General features: G+C 42.1%; 4 protein-coding genes across 5 annotated transcripts; 3 read left to right on the top strand and 1 right to left on the bottom strand.

Moving 5' to 3' along the window:
- The first annotated feature begins 248 nt into the window (after nt 1-248).
- On the top strand, nt 249-2470 carry LOC113735232 (large ribosomal subunit protein eL18x). The gene is made up of 4 exons (XM_027262251.1): nt 249-391; nt 540-758; nt 1152-1334; nt 2063-2470. Exons 1-4 carry the CDS (start codon nt 389-391, stop codon nt 2219-2221), a joined length of 564 nt encoding a protein of 187 aa, XP_027118052.1. The 5' UTR covers nt 249-388; the 3' UTR covers nt 2222-2470.
- Nucleotides 2471-4173: 1703 nt separating this feature from the next.
- On the top strand, nt 4174-8107 carry LOC113735228 (epoxide hydrolase 1). The gene is made up of 3 exons (XM_027262237.2): nt 4174-4791; nt 6936-7177; nt 7631-8107. The coding sequence occupies exons 1-3, from the start codon at nt 4327-4329 to the stop codon at nt 7875-7877; spliced, it is 954 nt and encodes a 317-aa protein (XP_027118038.1). The 5' UTR covers nt 4174-4326; the 3' UTR covers nt 7878-8107.
- A 463-nt stretch (nt 8108-8570) lies between these two features.
- Nucleotides 8571-12000, bottom strand: LOC113735205 (epoxide hydrolase 1-like). 2 transcript variants are annotated; one of them, XM_072066916.1, is made up of 3 exons: nt 11234-12000; nt 9282-9526; nt 8571-8953 (listed from the first exon to the last, which is right to left on the bottom strand). In XM_072066916.1, exons 1-3 carry the CDS (start codon nt 11705-11707, stop codon nt 8707-8709), a joined length of 966 nt encoding a protein of 321 aa, XP_071923017.1. In that variant the 5' UTR covers nt 11708-12000; the 3' UTR covers nt 8571-8706. The 2 variants fall into 2 exon arrangements, with proteins under 2 accessions (XP_071923017.1, XP_027117992.1); XM_027262191.2 differs by having other exon boundaries at nt 9282-9523; nt 11234-11992.
- A 6845-nt stretch (nt 12001-18845) lies between these two features.
- Nucleotides 18846-22081, top strand: LOC140015063 (uncharacterized). The gene is made up of 4 exons (XM_072066910.1): nt 18846-19282; nt 20356-20716; nt 20788-21320; nt 21393-22081. The coding sequence occupies exons 2-4, from the start codon at nt 20356-20358 to the stop codon at nt 21945-21947; spliced, it is 1449 nt and encodes a 482-aa protein (XP_071923011.1). The 5' UTR covers nt 18846-19282; the 3' UTR covers nt 21948-22081.
- Nucleotides 22082-24099: the final 2018 nt, after the last annotated feature.

Below are 24099 nucleotides of genomic sequence, written 5' to 3'. Positions count from 1 at the left end.
TAAAGACATATAAATTGAGTAAATTCGAAATTCATCATTTTAACTATTAAAATTCCTTCCACTTATTGGGGTCAAAAAATTCACGAGAAACCCTTACAATATCCGTTAAAACCACGCGAACGACTATTGAGCGATAGGTCCATTTTGATTTATTGGGCTTTGGCAGGAATGATAAGTACCACAATTGTTCACTTGCGTAAACTGGGCTGAAATACATCATTTAGGGCTAGGTCCATTCAAGCGCGACAACCCACACTCTCCCGATTCCCAGTTAGATAAAACGGCAGCATACAACCCTAGCATAGTAGTCTTCCTTCCCTTCCAGGCCGAAAAACATCTATCGTTTCTGCAGGCGCCGCAGTGGGGAAAAGGAACAGAAGCAGTAGCCATGGTACTATATCCCATTTACTGAATAATAGTTTCTGACTCAAAGCACTAGCATTTCTTGTTGCATTTAATTATGTTAGCAATGGATTTGTTTTCCTTTAGCTTTAAGGAGTTTCACCTCTTTTTTTTTTTTGGCTGATTGGGTTCATTAGGGTATCGATCTAAAGGCCGGAGGTAAGAGCAAGAAGACGAAGCGGACCGCTCCCAAATCCGATGATATATACTTGAAGCTGCTGGTGAAGTTGTACCGGTTCCTTGTGAGGAGGACCGGTAGCAAGTTCAATGTGGTGATACTGAAGAGGTTGTTCATGAGCAAGATTAACAAGCCTGCTCTTTCGCTTTCACGGTTGATCACTTACACCAAGGGCAAGGTGCCTATCTTAACTCCCTCCCTCTGCCATCATTATGCCCTTTTTGGAGAATGTTATGGGAATAATAAGATCTTTGCTACTTATTTCGTCCAGGGTTAAGAACTGGTGTAATATTTCCATTCTGTTAGATTTAGGTTGGCGAATTTGAACTGCTTCTATACACAGGAAGCTCCAGGGATGGAAATGTTGAAATAGCAAACGGTTCCTATCTTCTTATTTAAAATTTTTGACTGGTTGATTCATTTCCTTCATTCTCTATCGGTGCTCAACATTTAGTACCCTGCCCCTGAGTCCATTCAGGACAAAGTGCAATCTAAAAGCCAAATATAGTAGTATTATTCTGTGTTAATGTAATTGAGTGTAGAAACATGTGTTTGGTATGGTGGTTCTCAGGAGGACAAGATTGCAGTGGTTGTTGGGACTGTCACCGATGATACTCGTGTGTATGAAGTTCCTTCACTGAAGGTCACCGCACTTAGATTTACTGAGACTGCGAGGGCTAGGATTGAGAAGGCAGGAGGAGAATGCTTGACTTTTGATCAGCTCGCTCTAAGGGCTCCTCTTGGCCAGAACACGGTATGTGTGTGTGTGTGTGTGTGTGTATACCACCATGATGCTCTTCCCTTGCATGTTTTCTTTCATCTGGCTGGCCCTTAGAAATATGTAACAGGTTCTCTCTCTTTTTTCCTGGGAAATTTTAGTTTACCTGTTAGGTGCAAGGGAATAATTTAGTTTACCTGTTAGGTACATGTAAAAGAGTGATAACATTGCTTGTAATCGTACCTTGTATTCGGATTGTTCATGCTTTTTTTATCTCAATGTGATTCGCTGGCAAGTCTTTCTATGACCTGTTTAGGCTCAGTAAACCTCTGTAAGCTTCTTGCTGAGGCCAAATTGGATATGTTAGATGGGTTTGCAACCTCTTGTGTATTAAGTGTCTAAATGGTTTCTGAATTTATGACAGTAGTGAATAGCTGGAGATTTATGTTCCCCTCAAAGCCTGTGTAATTTCATATGTTGCAGATGGGCAGAAGGGAACTAAATGTAGTTGTTAGAAAGACGCAATTGAGTGGTTTTTGACTTATACTAGGCAATCTTTATGAATATTGAACTTTTAAGATGAAAAATTAGTCGTATTTACCTCTTAGAACTAACTGAAAATTCTTCGAATCTCTGTTCTGGCATATCTACCAGCTTCTTTTTGACCAAAAATCCCCAAAAAATTTAGTTAATGGCATGGATTTCTTGGCTGTGGAACTTGTTCATTTAGTTAATGGCATGGATTTTTTGGCTCTACAATGCAGGTACTTCTTAGAGGGCCTAAGAATTCTCGTGAAGCAGTGAAGCACTTCGGACCAGCTCCCGGAGTACCACACAGCAACACCAAGCCATATGTTCGATCCTCGGGAAGGAAATTTGAGCGAGCTAGAGGAAGAAGAAATAGCAGAGGATTCAGAGTTTAAGTTGTTGTCAATTAATTGTTGAAGGCATACTAATATACACTATTGAGATGCGTGCTTGAAACGTTCTGCCCTGCCCGCCTATTTGCTTTCCTTGTTGTTTCTCCTTAAATTATTTTTTTCGTGTTTGAGACCTACTAGACGTAACATTTATCCGTAGCAGTCTCTTGAACTTGCACCTATATTTTTAAAAATGTGGACAGCGTCCATGGCTGAGAGTACATTTCAAGTAAACATTTCATACTTTGAGCAGGCAGTGGTGCCATTTAGGAAATTTTCCATTCGGATTCATATCCTTCTTCTTTGCAACATATCTAAATTGGCAAATTTGGGAGAGGACTTGGCAGATGTTCAAATAATGTCGCTCTTCACTATAATAATTGAGTCAAAACTGGGCCAAAAAAAAAAAAAAGAAACCGAAAATGAGCATGGGGATTTTTTGAGTTATTTTTTTATTTAAATTTTTTCATGTAAAAATTTCCATTTGCTGAAAGACAATTAACGAGACACAATAATAATTTGAGGAATAAAATCTTACTGCTTCCTATAGAAGACTCGGCTGCTGATACCGTTAAAAGCAATATTATAGCGGAAATAAGCGAGTGTTCGGTGATTGTAGCTACTAAGTTTGTACGATGCCTTTTCAATTTCATACGAGTACAAAGGAGAGGTAACAAAATTACTTACACTAGGTTTTTTTATTTTATTTTATTTCAGATACATTTAATAAGAGTATTTCCGTAGTAAGCACCCTCTTATCATAATAGATTGATCTTGCTCTTTCAATGGTCATTATGATAGCGTGCTATATGAAAATTTTGTTCATTCAAGGAAATTAATAAAGTTTTGTTTAGAACAATAATACATTTGTACATGCTTTACTGTAATCATATGTATGAGGGACATAAAAAGTATAAAGCCAAATATACGGGAGGATTATTTGTATGATCTTCCCTTCTTAATAAACTCACAATCTTTTTTCAACTCGTTGTGTGATGAAATATAAGAAAATTTTAAACACCAATATAGGTACTTATCACATGTATTAATTTTTTTTATAGACTGTTAGTGTATATATTGACAGGTCTAAATATATATTACATCATTCTAATTTAAATTCGAACATCAAATTTTGTTAATATGATATGTATTTAAACACGTATACATTATCAGTACATAAAAAACTTACTCTTATAAAATACTATATTTGTTCTTTTAACATAATGCAAAAAAAAAAAAAAGGGAAATAAGGATAACCATTTTAGTAAAAGACCAACATCAATGATATTTTTCTTCCACAACTTCCTAACAATATATAGGCTAAAGCAAGCAGTTTTCTGTCGGAAAATTATGTCGTTTTCCGTGATCACATTTCCCTATTATATTTTTCTCTCACATACATCAAATTGCTACAGTATTTTTTAAGTTTTTCTTCCCCTATTTTAAGTTTCCGTGATTAAATGATTTCAACAAACGGGACCTTAAGTTTCAAATCTTATATTCTTAATCCTGAACTCCCAAACTAGGTATTACTTTTTTTTTTAAACAGTAACGATAACATTTTTATAATCTAATTTATTCTAATCTAAAGAAAAGGAAAACATAAAGAGGTTATGTAAGGGGTTAGTAGGTATAGGAACCTACCGGACCAAATAGTTGCTATGACACTTATTTTAAATTTTTTTAATTGCAGATAGAGTTCGAATCCCCCCTGACTTATAGTCCAAACTAGCCATTACATAGGGCGAAAATTCATGTGTTCAAACAATTTCTTTTTTTTTTTTTTTGTTGGGTGGAAGAGTTCAAAACAATTTCGACCTCTGTATTGGTTCAAATGCTGTAACCTCCTTATTCCAACTTTTGTCATCTTCCCGTGCGACTTTCTGATATCAAATACGACTACGCTTACTATATTGCGTTGTATCATTCGCTCATATTTAGCGAGTCCTCACTATAAAAATGATTAACAGACTACCCACATACTGCTACGACTACGAGCATCCGAGTTTTGGTTCTTCAACTTTTCCACAGTACCCAATGCCAACAAAATAAAAAATTAAAATTGAAAAAAGGCCGCCCGATTGGCGAAGTTGAAATCATCCATCTCCATGGACAAAATACAGCACAGACAGGTACCCGTTAACGGAATAAACCTGCACGTAGCGGAAATAGGCGATGGCCCTGCGATATTATTCCTCCATGGCTTCCCAGAGCTCTGGTACTCGTGGCGCCACCAGCTGCTCTCACTTTCTGCCAAAGGTTACCGGGCTCTTGCCCCTGACCTCCGCGGCTATGGGGACTCCGACGCCCCGCCTTCCCCTTCCAACTACACCGCCCTCCACATCGTCGGGGACCTGGTGGGCCTCCTCGACTCCCTGGGCCTCGACCGGGTCTTCCTAGTGGGCCACGATTGGGGGGCCGTCATGGCCTGGTACTTTTGCCTGCTGAGACCTGACAGGATCAAGGCCCTGGTGAATATGAGCGTTGTCTTCACCCCTAGGAACCCCAAGAGGAAGCCCTTAGAGGCTATGCGCGCTCGTTTCGGGGACGATTACTACATCTGCAGATTTCAGGTGCTTGCTTCCGCTAATTTTTTTTTTTTTTTTTGGCCGCTCTTCTTCTGGCGTTAACTTCACTTTTGAAATTTTAAGTCCATTTTTTGTTGTTGATGATTTGCTTAAGAGTGAATGGCTCAAAAGGTCATTAAACTATTAAAATTGGCACCTTCTGGTCACTAAACTTTTTTTGCGGTCGAAAAGGTCACTAAACTCGCAAAAACTCTCCAGCGAAGTCATTTTATCGAATTTCAGCGGTTCCTCATCCGGTAACAGGGTCAATATGTAGGGGAGGAATATAGTAAAGGGGCAAAAATGTCAAACAAAATATGATCAACCTTTTTCCTTCGTTGAATCTTGATAACAAGGAATCTGCTCTAAAATCAATTTACCAATCTCAATCCCGCAACCCGCAACGTCTCACGTCCTCTTTAGCCCCACAATAACACTTGGTTTTAACCAATTTCGGGCACGAGGGGCAGGGCCCTGGGTGACACAACAACAAGCATTCGTGCCCACAATTGTATGTCAACGGCCTACCACAGATTTCTCCACAAGAACTTATGAGGTGGGTTTTCGAGTTTTCCACAAAAACAATAGTAATACTTGGGGGTCTGCGATTTGGGATACTCGATCCGGCATTTGGGGCAATGCCAGCGGAGGGTGTCATCGTTAAGAGTGGCGGCGCGTGAGGCAGCCCGTGCAGCTGCAAGATTTGAGGATTGGTGGGCCCAGGATTGGATACAGAGGAGGTGGAAGACTGCGAAGCAGCGGGAGGAGCAGGACCAGGTGGGATCGGTGGGTTTGATCCGTTCAAGGCATATGAGGCATGAGAGAGCCCCTCAGGAACGATTGGATCTTTATCAGGTCTTGATGTTGAGGGGAGGATTGGTGACCGGTGAGTTCGAGGTAGGATTTAAAGATGGAGGAGAGGTCAGTGAGTTGGTGCTAGCGGGAACTGGTGCCGGAGTCGGAATCTGAGTCGGAGGACGGTGGAGAAAGTGGCGGTAGGAGGGTAGTGTTGGAGGTCGCCATTACGGGCCTTCCTGCGGAAACGAGGGTTTGGGATTGAGACAATCTATGACTTCACCTATTCCAATAATCTTTCGGACATTTTTGCCCCTTTACTATATTCCTCCACTACATATTGACCCTGTTACCGGGTGAGGAACCGCTGAAATTCGATAAAATGACTTCGCTGGAGAGTTTTTGCGAGTTTAGTGACCTTTTCGGCCACAAAAAAAGTTTAATGACCAGAGGGTGCCATTTTTAATAGTTTAGTGACCTTCTGGGCCCTTCACTCTTTGCTTAATTTGTGGGCCTTTCTTTTGTTCTTGATGTTTCGGTTGTTTTGCTACTGCTAGTCATCTCTTTCTTTTCGGTTAAGCAAAAGATAACAGGGCTGTAAGTACAGATTTTTTAGCTTGTACGTAAGTGCAATATGTCGTTGCTCTGCCTTCTCATAGTCATGCATCTGCACTGAGCAGCAAACTTCTGGTAAGTTAGGATTATTAACATTGTAGAGACACACAGATTAAGGAGAGGCTTATGTGTGCATCGATTCTATTTTAGGCAAGCTGTTGGATTTCAAGATGGGTATTGATCATGCTTCATTGATCTAACTCAATGAAAATTTCAGGATTTGGTGCTTTATTACCTTTAGGTGTCACCTGAGCAAGCCCATAGGTTACAGGTTTTAGTTAGGTCTGGATGACTATTCATTATCCGTTTGATATCTTCCAGCTGCCAACTTTGGCAGTTGAAAATTTCACCACCTGTCTTCAATTTTGTCCAACCTGCAATGGAGTTTATCTCGATGAAATATCTAATTACCTGCCTTGTCATTTCATTTGTATCCTTGTTTTGTTAGGAGACTGCAGCTTGCAAGAGTTTTGTTTTTCATTTTTTATGTTCAATTATTGTGAAGATGTCAATTTGAGCTTATAGAAGACCTATAGTATACTTTTAAGTACAGTACATATTATGTAGCCCGTTTCATGTTGTAGTCTGTGGAGTTTTGGTGAAACAGCTGCCTCTTAAGTCATATTTCGGACATGAAATGCTTCTTGGTTTAATCATTCAAGTGAGCAAATGCATTGGCCTTCTTTCTACATGATGCTAAATAGAAATTCATTTCCTTTCTTGATGGTTTTTTCCTGTAGGAACCTGGAGAAGCAGAAGAGGAGTTTGCTCGTGTTGACACTGCAAGGATAATAAAGAAGTTCTTAACATCTCGAAGACCAGGCCCTCTGTGTGTACCTAAAGAGGTAGGATTTGGAGGCTCACCTCATAACCCAATCCAATTGCCCTCTTGGTTATCTGAAGATGATGTCAATTACTTCGCCAGCAAGTTCAGCCAGAAGGGCTTCACAGGTGGATTGAACTACTATCGAGCTATGGATCTGTGAGTTTTTACTCATCAACTCTCTTTTCTTGTCACAAAAACCAATCCTTTATCCTTGTTTGCCTCTGAATTCTTCCTTTGCTTTGTTTTTTCTTTCACTTGTCATATAACCATTGACTTGCATTGTTGCAAAATTGAGCCTTGAAAGTTAAATGCCTTCAGTTAAACTTAATAAATAATATGTTGCTGATCAGCTCAAATCAGACTTATGTTGACGTATGCAGTTGTAATATTGCAGCTTCACCTGGTGTATTTGCTACATTAGAACAAAAAGTTAAGATGTTTAGTTGCAAAGTTTGGCTCGTTGATTTGAATGTGATTGAACATTGATATTGCAAGAAATTAGCTACATTTACTTAGATTAGCTTACTCTTTTTATTCAACAAAGACATTCCGTTACTATCACGGAAGATAACACAGAATTAGGTGCATAATTTTCTTTGACTGCTGCAGAAATTGGGAGCTCACAGCTCCTTGGACAGGATTGCAAATAAAGGTGCCTGTTAAGTTTATTGTGGGAGATCTTGACGTGACTTTCACTACCCCGGGTGTGAAGGAATATATCCAGAAGGGTGGATTTAAAAGAGACGTGCCGTTCTTGCAGGAATTAGTTGTAATGGAAGGAGTGGCTCACTTTGTTAACCAGGAAAAGCCAGAGGAAGTTAGTGCCCACATCTATGACTTTATCCAAAAGTTTTAGTACTTTTTCACCATTCGCAAATGTCATTTTACTGCATCTCCTAGTTGTGATCTTTTAAAGGTGTCGTGTTTGGAATAGGATATCCTATAAATATCCATGGGACGGTAGACTGTTCCTGGTCAGGATATTGCTTATTTCCTTCCAAGAAATAAAGAAGTTCGTAGTTTGTTTTTTTTTTGTGTCGAGAATATTGTTACTTCAATAAAAGATGTGTAAATATCTTGAGAAAACTTCTTACTGTATTGACTAGAGAGCTGGTGCAATACCTTTTTTTTTTTTTAACTGTATTGACCGCAGAGTTAGTGCAATACATCAAGGAGCCCCTGAGATTTTAAGAACACGTTCATACAAGAGTCGCCCGCTTCCCCACCCTCGGGGTAGTTTATTCATGCAACGCTGTGATTGGACTTTAGGTACGAAGACAGAAATAGAGTAGCATAGAAACTGATATACCTTCTTTTTAAGGGCATATTACTCTGGATGGAACAACCGGTCAAGCAATGTCAATTTAACACATTGCGGATCAAACAGAACTGAAACTATCAACAAAGCGGCTTTGTTTTAGTAATGCCTGTCATATGGTTATTATGCTAAGGTCAAGAAGGTATTTCTGAAAGTTGCCAGATATCTGCAGTCTCTCCAAGGATTCAAAAACTTCTAAAGCGGCATGAATACTTGATGAAAAGCATAGAATTAACAAACAGAAATCCTTCCATTAGGTTCATGAATTCAAACTTTTGGGAACTCCATCCTAAAATGAAGGCTTACGGAGGAACCCTTTATTTGGAGTTAGAAAGCAGGAAATAGGAGCAGATAATTGCTGTAGAAACTAGAACTTGCTGATGAAATCATAAATGTGGATGCTGCACTCGTCTGCCTTTTCCTGGTTGATAAAGTGGGCAGCTCCTGGTATCACAATCACTTCTTGCAAGTCAGGAACATCTTTCTTGAATCCTCCATTGTGTATGTAATCTTGGATGCCCGGTATATGATAAGTTAAGTCGAGATCGCCCACCACAAACTTAACAGGAACTTGAATTTGCGCTTCTCTCCATGGTGCTGAAAGCTCCCAGTTTCTGATACATTGGCCATATATACTAATTAGGTGGAGATGAGAGCATGAGTTTCTTTATAATATAAAACTTGTGAGCTTATACAACCGATAATTCCTTTTTTCATGTGTCTCAACTTTGACAATCGCTCTGTGATTGATTGGGATAGTGCTGGTGTTGTGAAAATTATCTGATTCAACCAGTGGGGAGTTTAACGTGGGCGTGGACTCATTTCTTGTTAAATGTTGATTAAAATGTTGTGGAGTATCAAGTGCCATCAGATTATTGAGAATCGAATTTAAGGAGGACGTGGTATTAGGGGTAGCAGAAGTAGTAGAAAACTCTTACTTACAGATCTATACAGCGATAGAAGTTGAATCCTCCGCTGAAACCTGTCTTCTTGAATTTAGTGGCATAGTAATTCAGGTCTTCCTGTGTCAGCCATTCGGGCAATGGGTTGGGATTTTGATGAGCAAAATACTGAAAACCACCTCTAGGAATACAGGGTGGACGTGTATCACGATTTGAAAAAAATGCCTTCACAAGCTCGGCAGTGTCGACGCCGGCAAACTCCTCTTCCACCTCTCCCGTTGCCTGCTACGAGAAGAAACAGTAGTAGTAGTAATCTTCCCCCAAAATGTTGTTATTTTTGTGTTGTTGAACTGAAAAGTACAGAAATTATACTGAGCAGGGGGCCGGGAATGGGATGAAATATGCAGAGCAAGTTTGTATTTTTTGAAAGGCTTATTTAGGAGCAAGCATCAAAATAATCTACAACTCCTCAATTAAGGTCCCGAAGTTCCATCTGTTTAGGAATTTTTCTCTAGCATCCTCTTAACCAAAGCCCAAAGCTTTTTGGCAACAGTTTTACTAATCATAAATCCCGTGAGAACCCCAAAAGCCGGTATCTTTTGAGGTCTCACAGGGAACTAATAAACCCATTCCAAACCCCCCCAGAACTCCGATGTGGGACAAAGCCTCCACAAACGGAGGAAGCCTGCTACTAGGCCCAACTGGAAACCCGACCCCCCCCAGAGGCTGCTTTCTCTTAACCAAAATCCAAAGCTTTTTGGCAACAGTTTTACTAAAAACTAAATCCCGTGAGAACCCCAAAAGCCGGTATCTTTTGAGGTCTCACAGGGAACTAATAAACCCATCCCAAACCCCCCCAGAACTCCGATGTGGGACAAAGCCTCCACAAACGGAGGATTTGTCTAGCATCCTCTCCTCAATAATCTACAACTTCCGTCCATGGATGGTTTCACTTTCAACTACTAAGTAGTGGTAAAGAATATGGGATAATTTCAAAAATCTCCCCTCAGGGAGGTTTTTAACTATTGCAGAAAACTCCCTTCTAATTTAAAAAATTACACCTACTTCCCTCATAATTAGTATTTCAGTAACCATATAGACCCATTATGCTATCCTAAAATACTCCTTTGTTATTTAGAAAAGAGAAAAACAAACTAATAAATTTTTTTCACATTGCAATTATTATAAACGACAAAACTACCATCCTAACGAATTCAATAAACCACTTCATCTTAATTTTCATATTTTTACAATTTTAACAATTGCCGCCACAAAACCTCCCTTGCAAATCAACTATGACAATTAAAGTCTACATTCATCTTAATATTTAGCCTCATTTTTTTTTACCTAAATTCAATATTTGAATTAACCAATGTTACTATTCAACCTCATTATTACTAAAATAAAGTAACCTACCAAGAATATTAATATGCAGTAACCAAAAGTAATGCTAGAAACCACATTCCATGTCTTTAGATAAATCTGATTGTAATTTTTATATCTCAAAATTCTTTTTTACATAATAGGCATAATTGACATAATACCGTAATCTTCTTTAATCCACGTTTCCTTCTTAGCTATCATTTTTATTTTATTGTATGCACTATGTATCACCGTCATTTTTTTCACCTTTATTTAATTTGACAACAAATATGATCGTGCAACTTGTCATTTTGTAATTTTAAGTGAATAATATTTATAAAAAAAAGACAAAAAAGAGAAAGTGTGTCTGTTTGCAAAAAAATAGTGAATTATAAAATGTAGGAGAAAAAAGATAAAAGAAAAAGTCTGAGAGATAGAATAAGGGTTTGGTTTGTGTGACAACAATTATTTTAGAATAAAAGATTAGTTGTAATTGTAGAGATTTTCTATTTGTAGGAATTATTTATAAATAAAAGATATTATAGTCATTTTACTATATAAGAACGGAGGTTTGTGTAATTATTTAAATCTGAAGGAACGTGAGTGAAATTATTCCAGAGAATATTTTACCTGAAATCTGCAGACATAGTAGTCATCACCAAAAGTCTCGCGCATCTCCTCTAGGGGCTTTTTGGATGGATTTTTGGGGTCGAAATAGTGGTACACACAACTCATGTTGACCAGGGCCTTGATTCGATCCGGTCGGAACAAGCACAAGTGCCATGCTATGAGAGAACCCCAGTCGTGGCCCACCAAGAACACCTTATCTAGACCCAGACTGTTCAAAAGGGCCACAAGATCTCCGACAACATGGAAGGCCATGTAGCTGCTGGGACCCGGCGGCGCGTCAGAGTCGCCGTAGCCTCGGAGATCGGGGGCAATAGCTCGGTAGCCTTTGGAGGCAAGATACAGCATCTGGTGGCGCCAGGAGTACCAAAGCTCCGGGAAGCCATGTAAGAGTAACACCGCTGGGCCTTCACCAACCTCAGCTACGTGCATATTTATGCCGTTGACAACTACACTTTGGTGCTTTATATTCTCCATCTCACTGCTTAAAGACCTTTTTGACTTGCTAATGTACCAACGGGCTAGGCCGAGACTAAAGAGAAGAGAGTTTTCAATTAGTCACAGAATCACTCTTAGATGTTCTGCACGCCAGGTGTTTGTAAAAATTTCTTGTAAACGTTGTTGTGAAATACAAGATGGGTTGTGTTGGTGTGTTTGTAAAAATTTCTTGTAAACGTTGTTGTGAAATACAAGATGGGTTGTGTTGGTCTAACTTTTGCGTGTGTTCCTCTTATTTTGCCTAAGTATTTTACGTTGTTAAATACTTGCGTGCAAGTGAGTTTATAGGCTAACTGGTAGCGCGGCTTATCAGTGCCGTTACGCATGTGGTTTGTTAAGGAAAGTCAACACCTCGTAACAACTAGCCTAATAGCTCACCATGCCTTCACTTTTGCTTGCATTTATGGGTCTTGTATAAGAGGAAAATCGTAATTTAGGGAGTATTTGATAAAATTGAAATGTGAATTATGCATTCAATATTTATTAAATTATTAAATTGTAAAATATAAAGTCTGATAAGTCATTGAATTGTTAATTACGTATTAAAAAAAGATAGTGCTTAGAAAATTTATTTATTACTTATTTATGGGAGGGAGTTTTGTTTAAAAAATTCGATGTTATTTAATTAATCCAAATATTTAATTTTTTATTATCAAACCCGTTTTTAACATGTTAAAATTTGAATTATTAAATTTAAATATTGAATTGAATTATTCAATAGGATCATAGTTTCAAAGATGGGATGATGTCCCGAATTTCTGGTTTGACCATAAAAGAAAAACACAAAAAAATTTTTTTTTTTTTTTGCCCTTTCGGGTGGGGTTAAAAAACACCCATGGAACGCTCCTAATTTAAGGATGAGCGAGTGCATGTGAGGGAAGGTCCCAAACGTTACGCATTAATTACCCGCATGGTGTCAGGACACAGCAATCGATCTCCCAAATCAGACAAATTAGACAAATTGATTTTGCCCCAATGCGCAACGCTGTCGCTCTTTTTAAAGCTTCAATAACTGAACGATGTCATTCCACTTAAATGTAGCAGAAACAGCAATAGGTAGAACGACGTCGTGGAGGGTACTCCAATTCATTAGCACGACGTCGTGTAGCGCATAACAGATTTAGTTAGCAAATTTGATTGTCTGTTGCTTCATCCTATTTGTACTATTTTGATTGGCGGAAAAGGTATCAGAGTTTATACCAGAATTTCCCTCTTCCAAATACATTTCTATAACCTCTACTTTTTGGTCCTCAGGAATCTGGTAATTTGTGCAGTACTTATTGCATTTCCTAATCCACTCTCTCGGATTCTCGCCACAGAACATAGGTAAATCAATTTTAGGAGGATTTGGTACAAAGATCTTACTTGTTTCCTTCCTGAGAGTCCTGGTGTTGTCCGAGCCAATCTGTAGCCTCTGATTGAATGGAGGAGTTGGTAGGAGTGGAGCTTGCTCACTCCTTTGCCTGTCATCCTCTGGAGCAGCTCTGTCTTTGCCAATTACTGCTCGCATTAAGGCGCCAAACTCCTGCTTTACTTCAGCTACCAAATTCTCCACCTTCCTACTGCTTTCTTCCAATCCTGTACGGAGTTCCACCTGCAGTTGCTGCTGTTGTACTTGCGAGGCCTGCAGACTTTCCATTACTTCCTGAAGCCTGATCTCTTGCTTCTTGATTTGTTCCTCCAAGGTCTTGAATCTGGAACTTTCGGCCATGGATCACGAGCTCGTTCTAAGGATTCAGCTAGCTCTGATACCACTTGTCAGGCCTCTGGATCCATTGTCATTCCCTGACCTTGAATTGATTTTGAATCTGGTGATAATCGAGAATTGTTGGAGCTGGGAAGGGTGAAAGAGAAGGGAGAGAATTGAGAGAGAGTAGGAATAGAGAGAGAAAATATTTGGAAGAGGGAAATTCTGTTATAAACTCTGATACCTTTTCCGCCAATCAAAGTAGTACAAATAGGATGAAGCAACAGACAATCAAATTTGCTAACTAAATGTGTTATGCGCTACACGACGTCGTGCTAATGAATTGGAGTACCCTCCACGACGTCGTTCTACCTATTGCTGTTTCTGCTACATTTAAGTGGAACGACATCGTTCAGTTATTGAAGCTTTAAAAAGAACGACAGCGTTGCGCATTGGGGCAAAATCAATTTGTCTAATTTGTCTGATTTGGAAGATCGATTGCTGTGTCCTGACACATGGCCAAGTCTGAAAAGGATTAAGAAGTCCGTTGCAGCACTTTGAGTTTGCGGAATTGAAAATGACGTAGAAACGGCATTGTTGTTTCTACAGCAAGTCCGACGTCAAATGACCTTTTCATTTTGCTTTTAGATGTTAGGCCAGTTTTGTACCGTACTTCAAGTTTACACAAATGTCCGAACCCATTACATTACTGTACTTCATAGTAATCGTCGATTAAATCCCCCGAGCCCAGACAAACTCCTTTTTCTATTTTTAAGGTTTTTCCTCCTCCTCTTTTGCTACTGTTTGGATAGGAAACTATTTGAAATAATTTTTTTAAAAAAATATTGTAACATTTTTAAAAAATGTATTGATAATACAGATAAATTAGTGTGTGTGTGTGTGTAAATAATGTGCAATTCAAAGCATTGGCCGGTTGCTGCACTTTTGCGAGTGCCCAACACCTTCAATAAGCATCTCAAGCTTCAAGTTCTCATATCGCTTGTTGAGTTTACGCAGCCTTTAACAGAAAGCAATCATCCACAAACGAGGGAAAGTTTCCATAGCAAAAGGTACCTGCTTTATTGGTCTTTAATCTTTTATACGTACCTGCGATGTGATCCGGCCGCTTGATGTGTGTCCACCTCATCAAACACATAATGTTGCTTTTTTTTTTTTTGGTATAAATCATATGTATCTGCATACATTTTATGATCTATGATTAATTCTGTTATAGTCAAATTGAGCCTCTTGCGGGGATAATTTTCCCAACGCTAGTTAGTACCTGTTGCATACTCAATTAAGAGAAAAAATGCATAATATGTATGATAAATAAATTTTTCATCGCTAAAGCAAATTTTAATCTCTTAAATTTCTTTCACATAACAATTGTTACATTGGTAGTTACGGTGCTAAGGATTAATTACGTAGTTGAGAAGCAAATAGTTGAAGCAAAAGGTGTTTTCAAGACAGGCTAACCATAATTATGAGCTTAGGTAGTTAAGATGAAAGTAGTCACCATAGAGTAAATATGAGAATTCATAAAATGACGTATAACGTTTACACCAGGACTCCCTTCCTCTCCCTTATTGCATAGATATTGTCATTTCAAAGCATTTCAAATACTATTAGATAAATTTGGAGCTCTGGATAAACCCATGAAAAATCAAATCAAAGCAAGTGTTTTGATGTGGAAATGGGGAAAAATGGTTTTAAATTTTTAAAATGTAACTATGTTGTGACCATTTTGTCCTTAATAGTAAGGGTAAAATTGATAATTAAAAGATGACATGTTTTTTTAATAAGGGTAAAAATGACATATTTTTTTTACCACCAAACTCTACTCACGTTTTATATTTAGACTAGTGGGTGAGGCAAACATGTGTGTGTATATTTTAGGGAAAAAAATAAATAATGCAAATTGATACAGATTAACAAACTAGTCAAAGCAAGGAAATTAATTAGAGTCGTGAACTTTTCCCCTTGTCCATTGATTGAACTTGGTGGGAAACCGGGGGTAAGTATGGTAGTAACGAATAAGTATATTAGTAGGAGTTAATGGAAGCATGGACCGGGGGGCATGAAATTAGAGTTGCAAACAAGTCATTTCCACTCAAGGGAGCTCGGCTCTAGATCGGTCAATATCGAGTTTGAATTGACTTGACAAATGGGTCAAGTTGAATATACGGATACTTGACTCGTTAGCTCGTCAAACTAGCTTGAATTTATATATTTTTAATAATAAAATTATGTATATGTCCCCTATATTTTTATTATTTAATTAGGATAAATTGTCAATTTTATCCATTTTGAAAAAAAGAAAAATTATTTTTTATTTTATTTAAATTTGAGTAGACTCAAAATTGAATTCGACAAAGCTCAAATTGGAGTTTGAACTCGAGCTTGAGTTTTAAAATGAAAATTCATTGAATTTGAATTCGAATTTGAACCCAGTCAAAATTGAATTAAGCACGACTATTTAGACCAAAATTCAATTCAACTCGGATTGTTTGCGACCATATATGAAATGGTAGTATAGTATTTCATCTTGTAATAGTAAAATTGGGATAAATTTGATGATAGAATTTTTCAACGCTAAATCCATAACAAAGGCTTTATAAATAGAGAGAGATATATGTGCCATTGCGTTTCCGCTCAAGGCATCAAATGGGTCAACTATGCCTCTCTCGCTACTGCCCATCGCATCATCAACATACTCCGTCTCTTCGAATCCTAACGCCAAAAAAAAAAAAAAAAAAAAAAAATCCACTGGCTTGGTAATCATTTATGAAGACGTGAGGTTCGAAACGCTTGGAACCTACGGCTTTCACAATTGTCCCAATCAAGGTGGAAACTCAAGTTGAACCAATGGCCCTTACCACGTAGAAGCAGTGTGGTTTCGGCATAAGTCCGCCAAGTAATGTCCTCTTTCACCAATGTCTCGATTACCGTTCCATGGGGCTTGGCTTGTCACTGTGGGCGGAAATGTTTAATGGACAAAGCCCACCGGAAAATCTCCCCAACTGGGCCGTTGGTACCTTGAGATGGTGAAAATCAATAAATAATTTGTCCCGGCATCCCGGGAAGGAGATCCAGAGAGTGAAACTTGTCTTTGACGGTTGAACAATAGCCGCAGTCGGGAAGTCTTCATGCGAAACGACGAAATGCTGGGGAAGTTTTTTTTTTCATTCATCTTGTTTGGCAATTTAGTTGAAAAAAATGAAACTTAAGATGCATCGGTGTTTCTTTTATTTTTGGGAACTGTGGAGGAAATGAAGGTGAAGAACCTTGAAAGCCAGAAGTTTCTTGAAACTACGCTTAGGTCTTTGACCATTTAACCACCGCTCGTAATCCTCTTCTTCTCTTTCAAATCAAGTGTACAAGAAAAGAAACCTATGACGCAGAATTTCTACTTTTGAAACGTGCCCGATGGCTGTTACCCAAGAATTGTGCCTAATGGAGTAAAAAAGCATTTCATGTCCGACTTTAGTTGTGAATTCATTGGATTCTCCTTCCTTGGTTCATTTCTCCTCAGCGCAAGATGGTTTGGAAAAATTAAATAATAGGTATCAGAGCAGATTCCATGTCAATTGGTATCTAGGCATAGGCACCTGTGTTCTTGCATCATTGGGTTGGATGATTTGATGATCGTATAGGGAAATATCTACCTCTCAATTTCAAAGAACCAGCAGCAGAAAATGAATAATGCGGTTATGCGTATGATCGAGTAATAAGAAACCAATTCTAATTCCTAAACTTGTATAGAATAAGAAATAATTTTTAATCCTAAACTAAATAGAATATTCCTTGGCTAGTAACTAAAATCAATTAGAAAACTAGTTACTTCCACACGTAACAACAAGAAAACTATCTAAAAGAAATTAAACCAATTTCCAAACAGAAATATCTCTACCTCTCAGTTTCAAAGAACTCGCAGAAACGCAGCAGGAAATGAATAAAGCGTTATGCGTATGAGAGTGCCTTTTTGCATGCGGGAAGATTGCTCAGTTCACTTCAGATCAGAAGAGCACATGATGGTATGAAGAGGCCACAAGAACAAACACACTTCTCAGGTCTTCCTCTGGCCCATCTCTTGCTGACTAAAGCTGCCTTTTATCAATTAATATTCGCAGCCATCGATCGATCCACGCCTCCCTTATCAACTTTTAAATACTACTACTATATGTCTAGGTTTTGTAAGTGGGGCGTCGTAGTTCCTTTATTATTCTTGATGTAAGGAGTACCCAAATGCCGGGTGTGGTGTCATTGGCTGATCGTTTTCATTCTTTGATTTTTTTTTTTCCCTTTTAAATTGGGTGGGGGTCTGGGGACAGAATGCCAATAATAATAATATGTTTTTGTATACCGCTGCTTTCTGTAAGTTCTGGCTTTTGCAGGAATGACTCCTTAAAATATTCGGGGAACTCACCAGAATGTTTACCACCAAATTCCTTTGAAGCTAGCTAGTCGTTTCCCTTCCATCTTTCCTCTGCAGAAGAAGTTTGTTGGTCTTTCTATGCTAGATTCTGACGGACCATTATGTCCTGCAGTTAACAGTCACACTAGAGAAGCATATCGGTGGCGGTGCAACTAGAATATTGAAAATCAACTGTCATGCTCTCAGTAAACAAAGACTTCATCTCCAATTAAATGAGCCGATTGAGAAGGCAACTCCAGAATGTAGAGTGGAGCTTGAGATTAGCGTCAAATTTGATAATATGTTCCAATGTGGAAGCATATCGTTCATTTCAAACTCTCGTGTTGTTTGCTTGTACAGGGCCGGGAAAGAACAAAACAAAAGTAGATAAAGGTGTGAATCAAATACAGCATCCATCAGATTGAGCAGGATGATGGGGCTTTAGTTCTCCCGGTCTCAGAGCTTGTATTGACTATAATTTCATATTCTCGATACATTAAAGGGCATACTGCAGATGCATGAGAGCGGACGGGCCTTTTTTGAAACTTTTTGACTAACTCACTGACCTCAAGATTCAAGCCATCCCATGCCATGCTTCTATTTGTCATCTTTATCCGACAGCAGTTTCCCTCTCATAGCTGCAACATTTCGTCCTTTTTTCAAGACTCCCTCTCCCTTAACTTTGCTGCTATTATATTACTATATTCCCAACTTTCTTAATTCCGAGTAAACGGGAGTACAGCTTCGTCATTATCAAGTATCATCATCTGCTTCTACTAAATTCAAAGGGGGGTTTCAAAAAAAAAAAAAGAAAAGAAAAAGAAATTACCACTTCACTGTCCATGACAAGTTTTAACATTACGGTGACTTGGTCATTCCTCTTCACAAGCAAGAGATGTACAATGCTCTTATCCAGTACCGGGGATCCGGAAAATCCACCTCCATCATCTACCAGCCCTCGGAATTATGAAAAAAGCAGCTTGATGCGACTGCCAAAAACCAGATCCGAGTTGGGCTGTAGCGAGCCGAGCTGAGCAGGCGCAACCGACCTGCGAGAGGAGGCCGAGCTAGCGTACCTACAAGGGAAGATCAAGTGCGGGACTGATGTCCCCGGAATATCTCCGACGATCAAGTCAGTGAGCTTATACTCGGAGCAATAGTCTAGAATACTTGTGTTTGCGTACCTTGTATAGTCCTTACGCTGATTATATATAGAGCAGAATGGGTTGCAGTTTCCTTATTGGAGTCAGCGTCCCCTTAGGGTTCGGAGTCTTCTTAGGGTTTCGTGCGGCGGCTCCTACAAGTTCGGGGACGGCGGCCCATAGGCCCATCTCAAGAATCGATAAGTAAGGCCGAGCTGGCCTCCATATGCCGAGCTTGCGCCTGCGAGTTGCGAGGTCTCACAGCCGACCTGACGAGCAAGACCTGCCGAGCTGACACGTGGCACGCGCAGGTTCACCCCACTACACTAGCCCCCTTGAGTCTAGAGTCACTGATGAGCCATGTGGGTCTGGACCAAACTTCGAAGCGTCACGTCGGCTTCGTGCGGGACCCACAATCCCACGACCACGTATCTCCTCCGAAAAACTGCCACGTCCGCCGTCGTAACCGTCACTTCAAGGGTCACGTCCTTCATGATGGCGGTTTGTCAGCTCACGCGTCTTCCAAGGTAACTGCTCCTTTGCAATAACTCCGAATTTATTCCTCGGGACTCTCCGGCTTCCCGCCCAGGGAGCCTATAAATAGGCCCCACCAAACGTCACTTTCAAGCCTTCCTTCTCATTTTCTCTTCTCCTCCAGTCTTCCTCAGCTCGCTCCGCACTCCGTGAGGTCGTCCGAGAGTAGAATTACCTTCTAAGCACACTTCAGCTCTTCTCCTCTATCCGCCAGTAAGTCCTCTCCTTCCTTTTATGTCGTCTTCCTCCACACACTCAGACCTTACTAGCTCAGTACCTAGGCGTAGGATTACCCGACCTGCATTCATAGAAATACCTTCCTCCAACCCCTCTTCTTCCAGCTCGTCTGACTCTGAATATCTCCCTCCCCCAGCCCCACCTCTTGCTACAGCCATGGACCAACCTGGCCCATCTGCTCAGCCCGGGGCTGGAGCTGCTGTCCCAGGGATCCCTCTGGAGGTAGCCCCAGCTCGCTCTAGGGTAGGACCCCCTAGGGGGCCAGACATCGACTTTGGAGAAGTCGAAATTATTCCCCCCCCTTCTCGACCAGGGGGACGTAGATGAGCTAGTGGGGAGGTATGACATCCTTCCCCAGTTCGAGGCTAGGGCAGCCCGGCCAGAGGAGTACGCTTGCCTACCTCCCCCCGGGTTTGTAGCTATCTACAGGGATCAGCTCGTGGCTGGCCTTCGCCTTCCTATTCCCCAATTCCTTTACGACATCCTGACCTTTTGGGGCATTCGAATCACCCAGGTCGTTCCCAACGCCATTCGGTCCATCCTCGGCTTCTTTATTTTATGCCGAGCTCTTGAAATCCCTTATTCCCTGAACTTATTTAGGTCCTTCTTTCAGATGAAGGTAAGTGGCCCAGTTCACGGTTGGTTCTACTTTGCTCGCAGGAGCGGAGGGGAACTTCCTACCCGCGAACTGTTCACTCATATGCCTTCTTCCATCAAGGGCTGGAAAGCCTACTTCTTTTTTGTGAAGAATACTGGGTTTCCTCCCCTAACCTGGAGAGAGGATACCCAAGTAACCGATCCAATCCCTTCTCCTCTGCCCGAGGCCGAGCTAGACCGCTTGGTCAGCTCGGAAGCTCAACTGAAGGTGAAGGAATTTAACAATGCCCAGCTCTGGTCGGCGGGGCTAATCCGAGCAGAGGTGAACGACCCTGCCCCCGATCTCCGACCTATCACCCCCGAGGAGCTGACAGCTTGTAATTTTCTCGACCTGCTCCTTTCCAGGAGTCCTCATCATCCTGACTGACTAAGTGTTTCTGTCCTGCAGTGAAGAGGTTTTCCCAGCTGCTGAACATAGGCGGAATTGGCAGTGCGAGCACGCCAACTCCTGCGCCTTCCACAGCGCCGAGCAGCACGGTGCCTCTACCCCCACCTGTGTCCACTCCCCAGATTGCCGCTCAGTCTTCACTGGGGGAGGGATCAAAGAAGAAAAGAAAGAAGTCCACGGCCAAGAAGGCCAGGACAGAGGCGGCTTCCCCCCAGTCCCAGGAGGAGCCCTCAGCTGCCATTGCTTCTCATTATGGGGTGAGCTCCGCCGAGCAGCAGGCTTCGTCACAATCTCCCCCTGCTATGTGGCGCATGAGGAACGTGATTCCCCTGAAGCCCCCTACCGAGCTGGGCTCACACCCGCACCCCCACCATTTCTGCCCGAAGTGGGGGTTGTCAGTGAACGACCGAGCTCAGTTCCCTGAGGTGGCGAAGGAGCTCGTCAAAGGCGCGGTACTCCCCCGTGATCACCACTTCATCCAACTCGCCTCCAACGCTGAGCTGTTAGAGCACTTCTACCTCAGCACCACGCAGGTAACCTCTTAACCAACATTCTCTGACATCCTTTCGAGTTTTGCTGCCTACTTATCAGTAACTAATATGCAGCTCAACGTGGCGGGGGCCGAGCTGGCCCAGCGATATGAGAACATGGGGGTCAACCTGTCCCAGGTCGATGCTGCCAAAGAGAAGTTGTCGAGCCAGCTCGAAGCTGCAGAGTCCGAGCTGGAGACCCTGAAGAAGCAACTCGCAGATGCCAACTCCTCCTGCGAACTGGAAAAAAAGAGGGCGGCCGAACTGGCTGCGACTTTGGAGGTAGAGCAGAAAAAATCGGCCGAGCTGGTGGAGGCGGCAAGGGAAGAAGGGCGCCAGCTAGGCGTCAAAGAGTTCAAGAAGTCTGAGGTCTTCATGAACGACCTGGCCCTCCTCAATGGCCCTGTCCTACAGCTCGGCTACACAAAAGCCTTGATGGACGTGGAGTCCCTGAAGCTGCCAGGCTTTGACCTGAGCAAATGGCCTGACTTCAACCCCCAATCTACCAACCAAATTGACAGGCTTGTCACAGGTTACTCCAATGGGCGCGACCTGGCTGCCCTGATTGCGGATCCTAATCTTCCTGCCCTCTCCCCAGAGCCAGAGCAAGAGCAACAAGGGGAGAGCTAAGCTGATAGGACTTAGACTAGCCTTGTAGGATGTTAGGCTAGAGTAGGGTCCGAGCTGTCCAGCTCGGTTTTGTATGGCCCCCTACCTGTACATGCTTTTTGATTTGGAATATATGCGGCCTTTTCCTTTCCCAACACTTATAAAAATTTTTATTTCATTTCAAAGCTTTGAATACATTCATAATTCCCAATGCCGAACTACTAAAATAAAAGCAGACCTGTCCAGCCGACCATTTTCAGCTCGGGCAGGATTCTTAAAGAAAAAGCCTTAAATTCGAGTTGTGCCACGTGCGTGGGACTTCGCTTCCATCCAGACGAGCTAGTTTGCAATAGCCTGCTCGGCCAACTTCCCTTACTTCGTACGGGCCTTCCCAGTTCGGGTCTAACTTGCCTGTGCCCACAGCTCGGCTGACTGAATTTCTGCGTACTACCAGGTCCCCTGGTTTAAAAGAAAGATGCCTTACCCTGGCATTGTAATAGCGTGCAACCTGGCCTTTATACTTTGCCATCCTTATAGCCGCTTCTTCTCTTCGATGCTCGAGTAAGTCTAGATCGAGTCGCATTTCTTCCTCATTGCTTTGGGCCACGAAGTGCTGTACCCTGGCCGAAGGCATCCCAATTTCCGCAGGGATTACTGCTTCCACCCCATATGTTAGGACAAACGGAGTTTCCTGTGTGGCCGTCCGAGGCGTAGTCCGGTAAGCCCATAGTATGGTGGGCAGCTCGTCCAGCCAACCCGTCCGGGCTGATTCGATCCTTGTCTTTAAGCCGTGCAGGATGGTCCGGTTCACATTCTCGACCTGCCCATTGGCCTGGGGGTGCCCTACTGAGGTGAAGTGCTGCTGGATACCGAGCTCAGTGCACCACTCCTGAAGCGAATGATCTGCGAACTGCCGGCCATTATCCGAAACGAGAACCCTGGGAATGCCAAATCGGCAGACTACGTTCCTCCAGAGGAACTTATGTATCGACCTACAACTGATCGTGCTAAGTGGCTCAGCTTCTATCCACTTGGTGAAGTAATCAATCGCCACCACCAAGTACTCATGGCCACCGGGAGCTCGGGGAAAAGGTCCTAGCAAGTCGATTCCCCACTGGAAGAACGGCCACGGGCTATGAAGAGGGACCATTTCCCGAGTTGGGGCATGATGAACTGGAGCATGTAGCTGACAAGACTTACATCGAGCTACCAGCTCGGTCGAGTCCCTGAAGATGGTGGGCCAATAGTACCCGGCCAGCATTCCCTTCTTGGCCAATACCCTAGAGCCAACGTGATTGCCACAGATGCTCTCATGCAACTCGCGCAAGACATAGCTCCCCTCCTCAGGTGTCATACACCTCAGCCAGGGCTGCAAGTAGGACTTCCTATACAGGATTCCCTGCACAAGCGTGTACCTCTGCGACTTAAGGAGGATTTTGCGGGCCTCTGTCCTGCTCGGGGGGAGTTCCCCATGCGCCAAGTATCGAACAATGGGGTCCATCCAGGAGCTCACCACCTGGATGACCGCAGTACTGACCTGGTCATATGCCCGATTCCTGACGACCTCCACAACTATCTCCCGACCTAGGGTGCCAACCGAGGTGGAGGCCAGTTTGGACAGGGCATCAGCTCTCTTGTTCAGACTCCGCGGGATCTGTTCTAGCACAAACTGCTCAAACAGGCCCTTCAGCTCATGTGTCTTGGCCACGTATTTTCTCAGCGTCCCCTCTTTGACCTCGTAGCTTCCCCCTACCTGGTTAACTATCAGCTGCGAGTCGCTATAGACTTTCAACGAACCGGCCCCTAACTTCCGAGCCATCTCCATTCCTGCAATTAGAGCTTCGTACTCAGATTCATTATTAGATGCTCTGAAATCAAACCTTAACGCGTAAGGCAGCTCCTCTCCCGTAGGGCTGATTAGGAGAAGCCCTGCTCCGCATCCTTCTTTGCTGGACGCGCCATCCACATACAGCGTCCACGTGGGCTTTGTTTGCTCCGCTGTTTTCCTAGCCTCCCCGTCTTGGACTGCTGTCCCGGCCAGTTCGGCCTTGGCAGTTTCTTCGGGATATGCGACCTCAGCTGCGTCTCCGACCTGTTGGACCTCCGCTGCGTCTACGGCCTGCCTGGCCTCTGCAGCCTCTCGGGTCGGTCTGGTCTCCCCAGCTTCTCTGGC

Source organism: Coffea arabica, chromosome 1e, assembly GCF_036785885.1.
Source record: "Coffea arabica cultivar ET-39 chromosome 1e, Coffea Arabica ET-39 HiFi, whole genome shotgun sequence".
Classification (NCBI taxonomy): Eukaryota; Viridiplantae; Streptophyta; class Magnoliopsida; order Gentianales; family Rubiaceae; genus Coffea; species Coffea arabica.
This window is presented reverse-complemented; position numbering and strand designations above follow the sequence as displayed.

Coding starts and splice junctions, on each gene's coding strand:
- LOC113735232 (XM_027262251.1), top strand. Junction 759..1,151: donor TCACTTACACCAAGGGCAAG/GTGCCTATCTTA, acceptor GGTGGTTCTCAG/GAGGACAAGATTGCAGTGGT. Junction 1,335..2,062: donor CTCCTCTTGGCCAGAACACG/GTATGTGTGTGT, acceptor TCTACAATGCAG/GTACTTCTTAGAGGGCCTAA.
- LOC113735228 (XM_027262237.2), top strand. CDS start 4,327: ATGGACAAAATACAGCACAGACAGGTACCCGTTAACGGAATAAACCTG. Junction 4,792..6,935: donor ACTACATCTGCAGATTTCAG/GTGCTTGCTTCC, acceptor TTTTTCCTGTAG/GAACCTGGAGAAGCAGAAGA. Junction 7,178..7,630: donor TACTATCGAGCTATGGATCT/GTGAGTTTTTAC, acceptor TGACTGCTGCAG/AAATTGGGAGCTCACAGCTC.
- LOC113735205 (XM_072066916.1), bottom strand. CDS start 11,707: ATGGAGAATATAAAGCACCAAAGTGTAGTTGTCAACGGCATAAATATG. Junction 9,527..11,233: donor ACTATGTCTGCAGATTTCAG/GTAAAATATTCT, acceptor TTCTTCTCGTAG/CAGGCAACGGGAGAGGTGGA. Junction 8,954..9,281: donor TTCTATCGCTGTATAGATCT/GTAAGTAAGAGT, acceptor CCAATGTATCAG/AAACTGGGAGCTTTCAGCAC.
- LOC140015063 (XM_072066910.1), top strand. CDS start 20,356: ATGAAGGTAAGTGGCCCAGTTCACGGTTGGTTCTACTTTGCTCGCAGG. Junction 20,717..20,787: donor CCCCGAGGAGCTGACAGCTT/GTAATTTTCTCG, acceptor TCTGTCCTGCAG/TGAAGAGGTTTTCCCAGCTG. Junction 21,321..21,392: donor TCTACCTCAGCACCACGCAG/GTAACCTCTTAA, acceptor ACTAATATGCAG/CTCAACGTGGCGGGGGCCGA.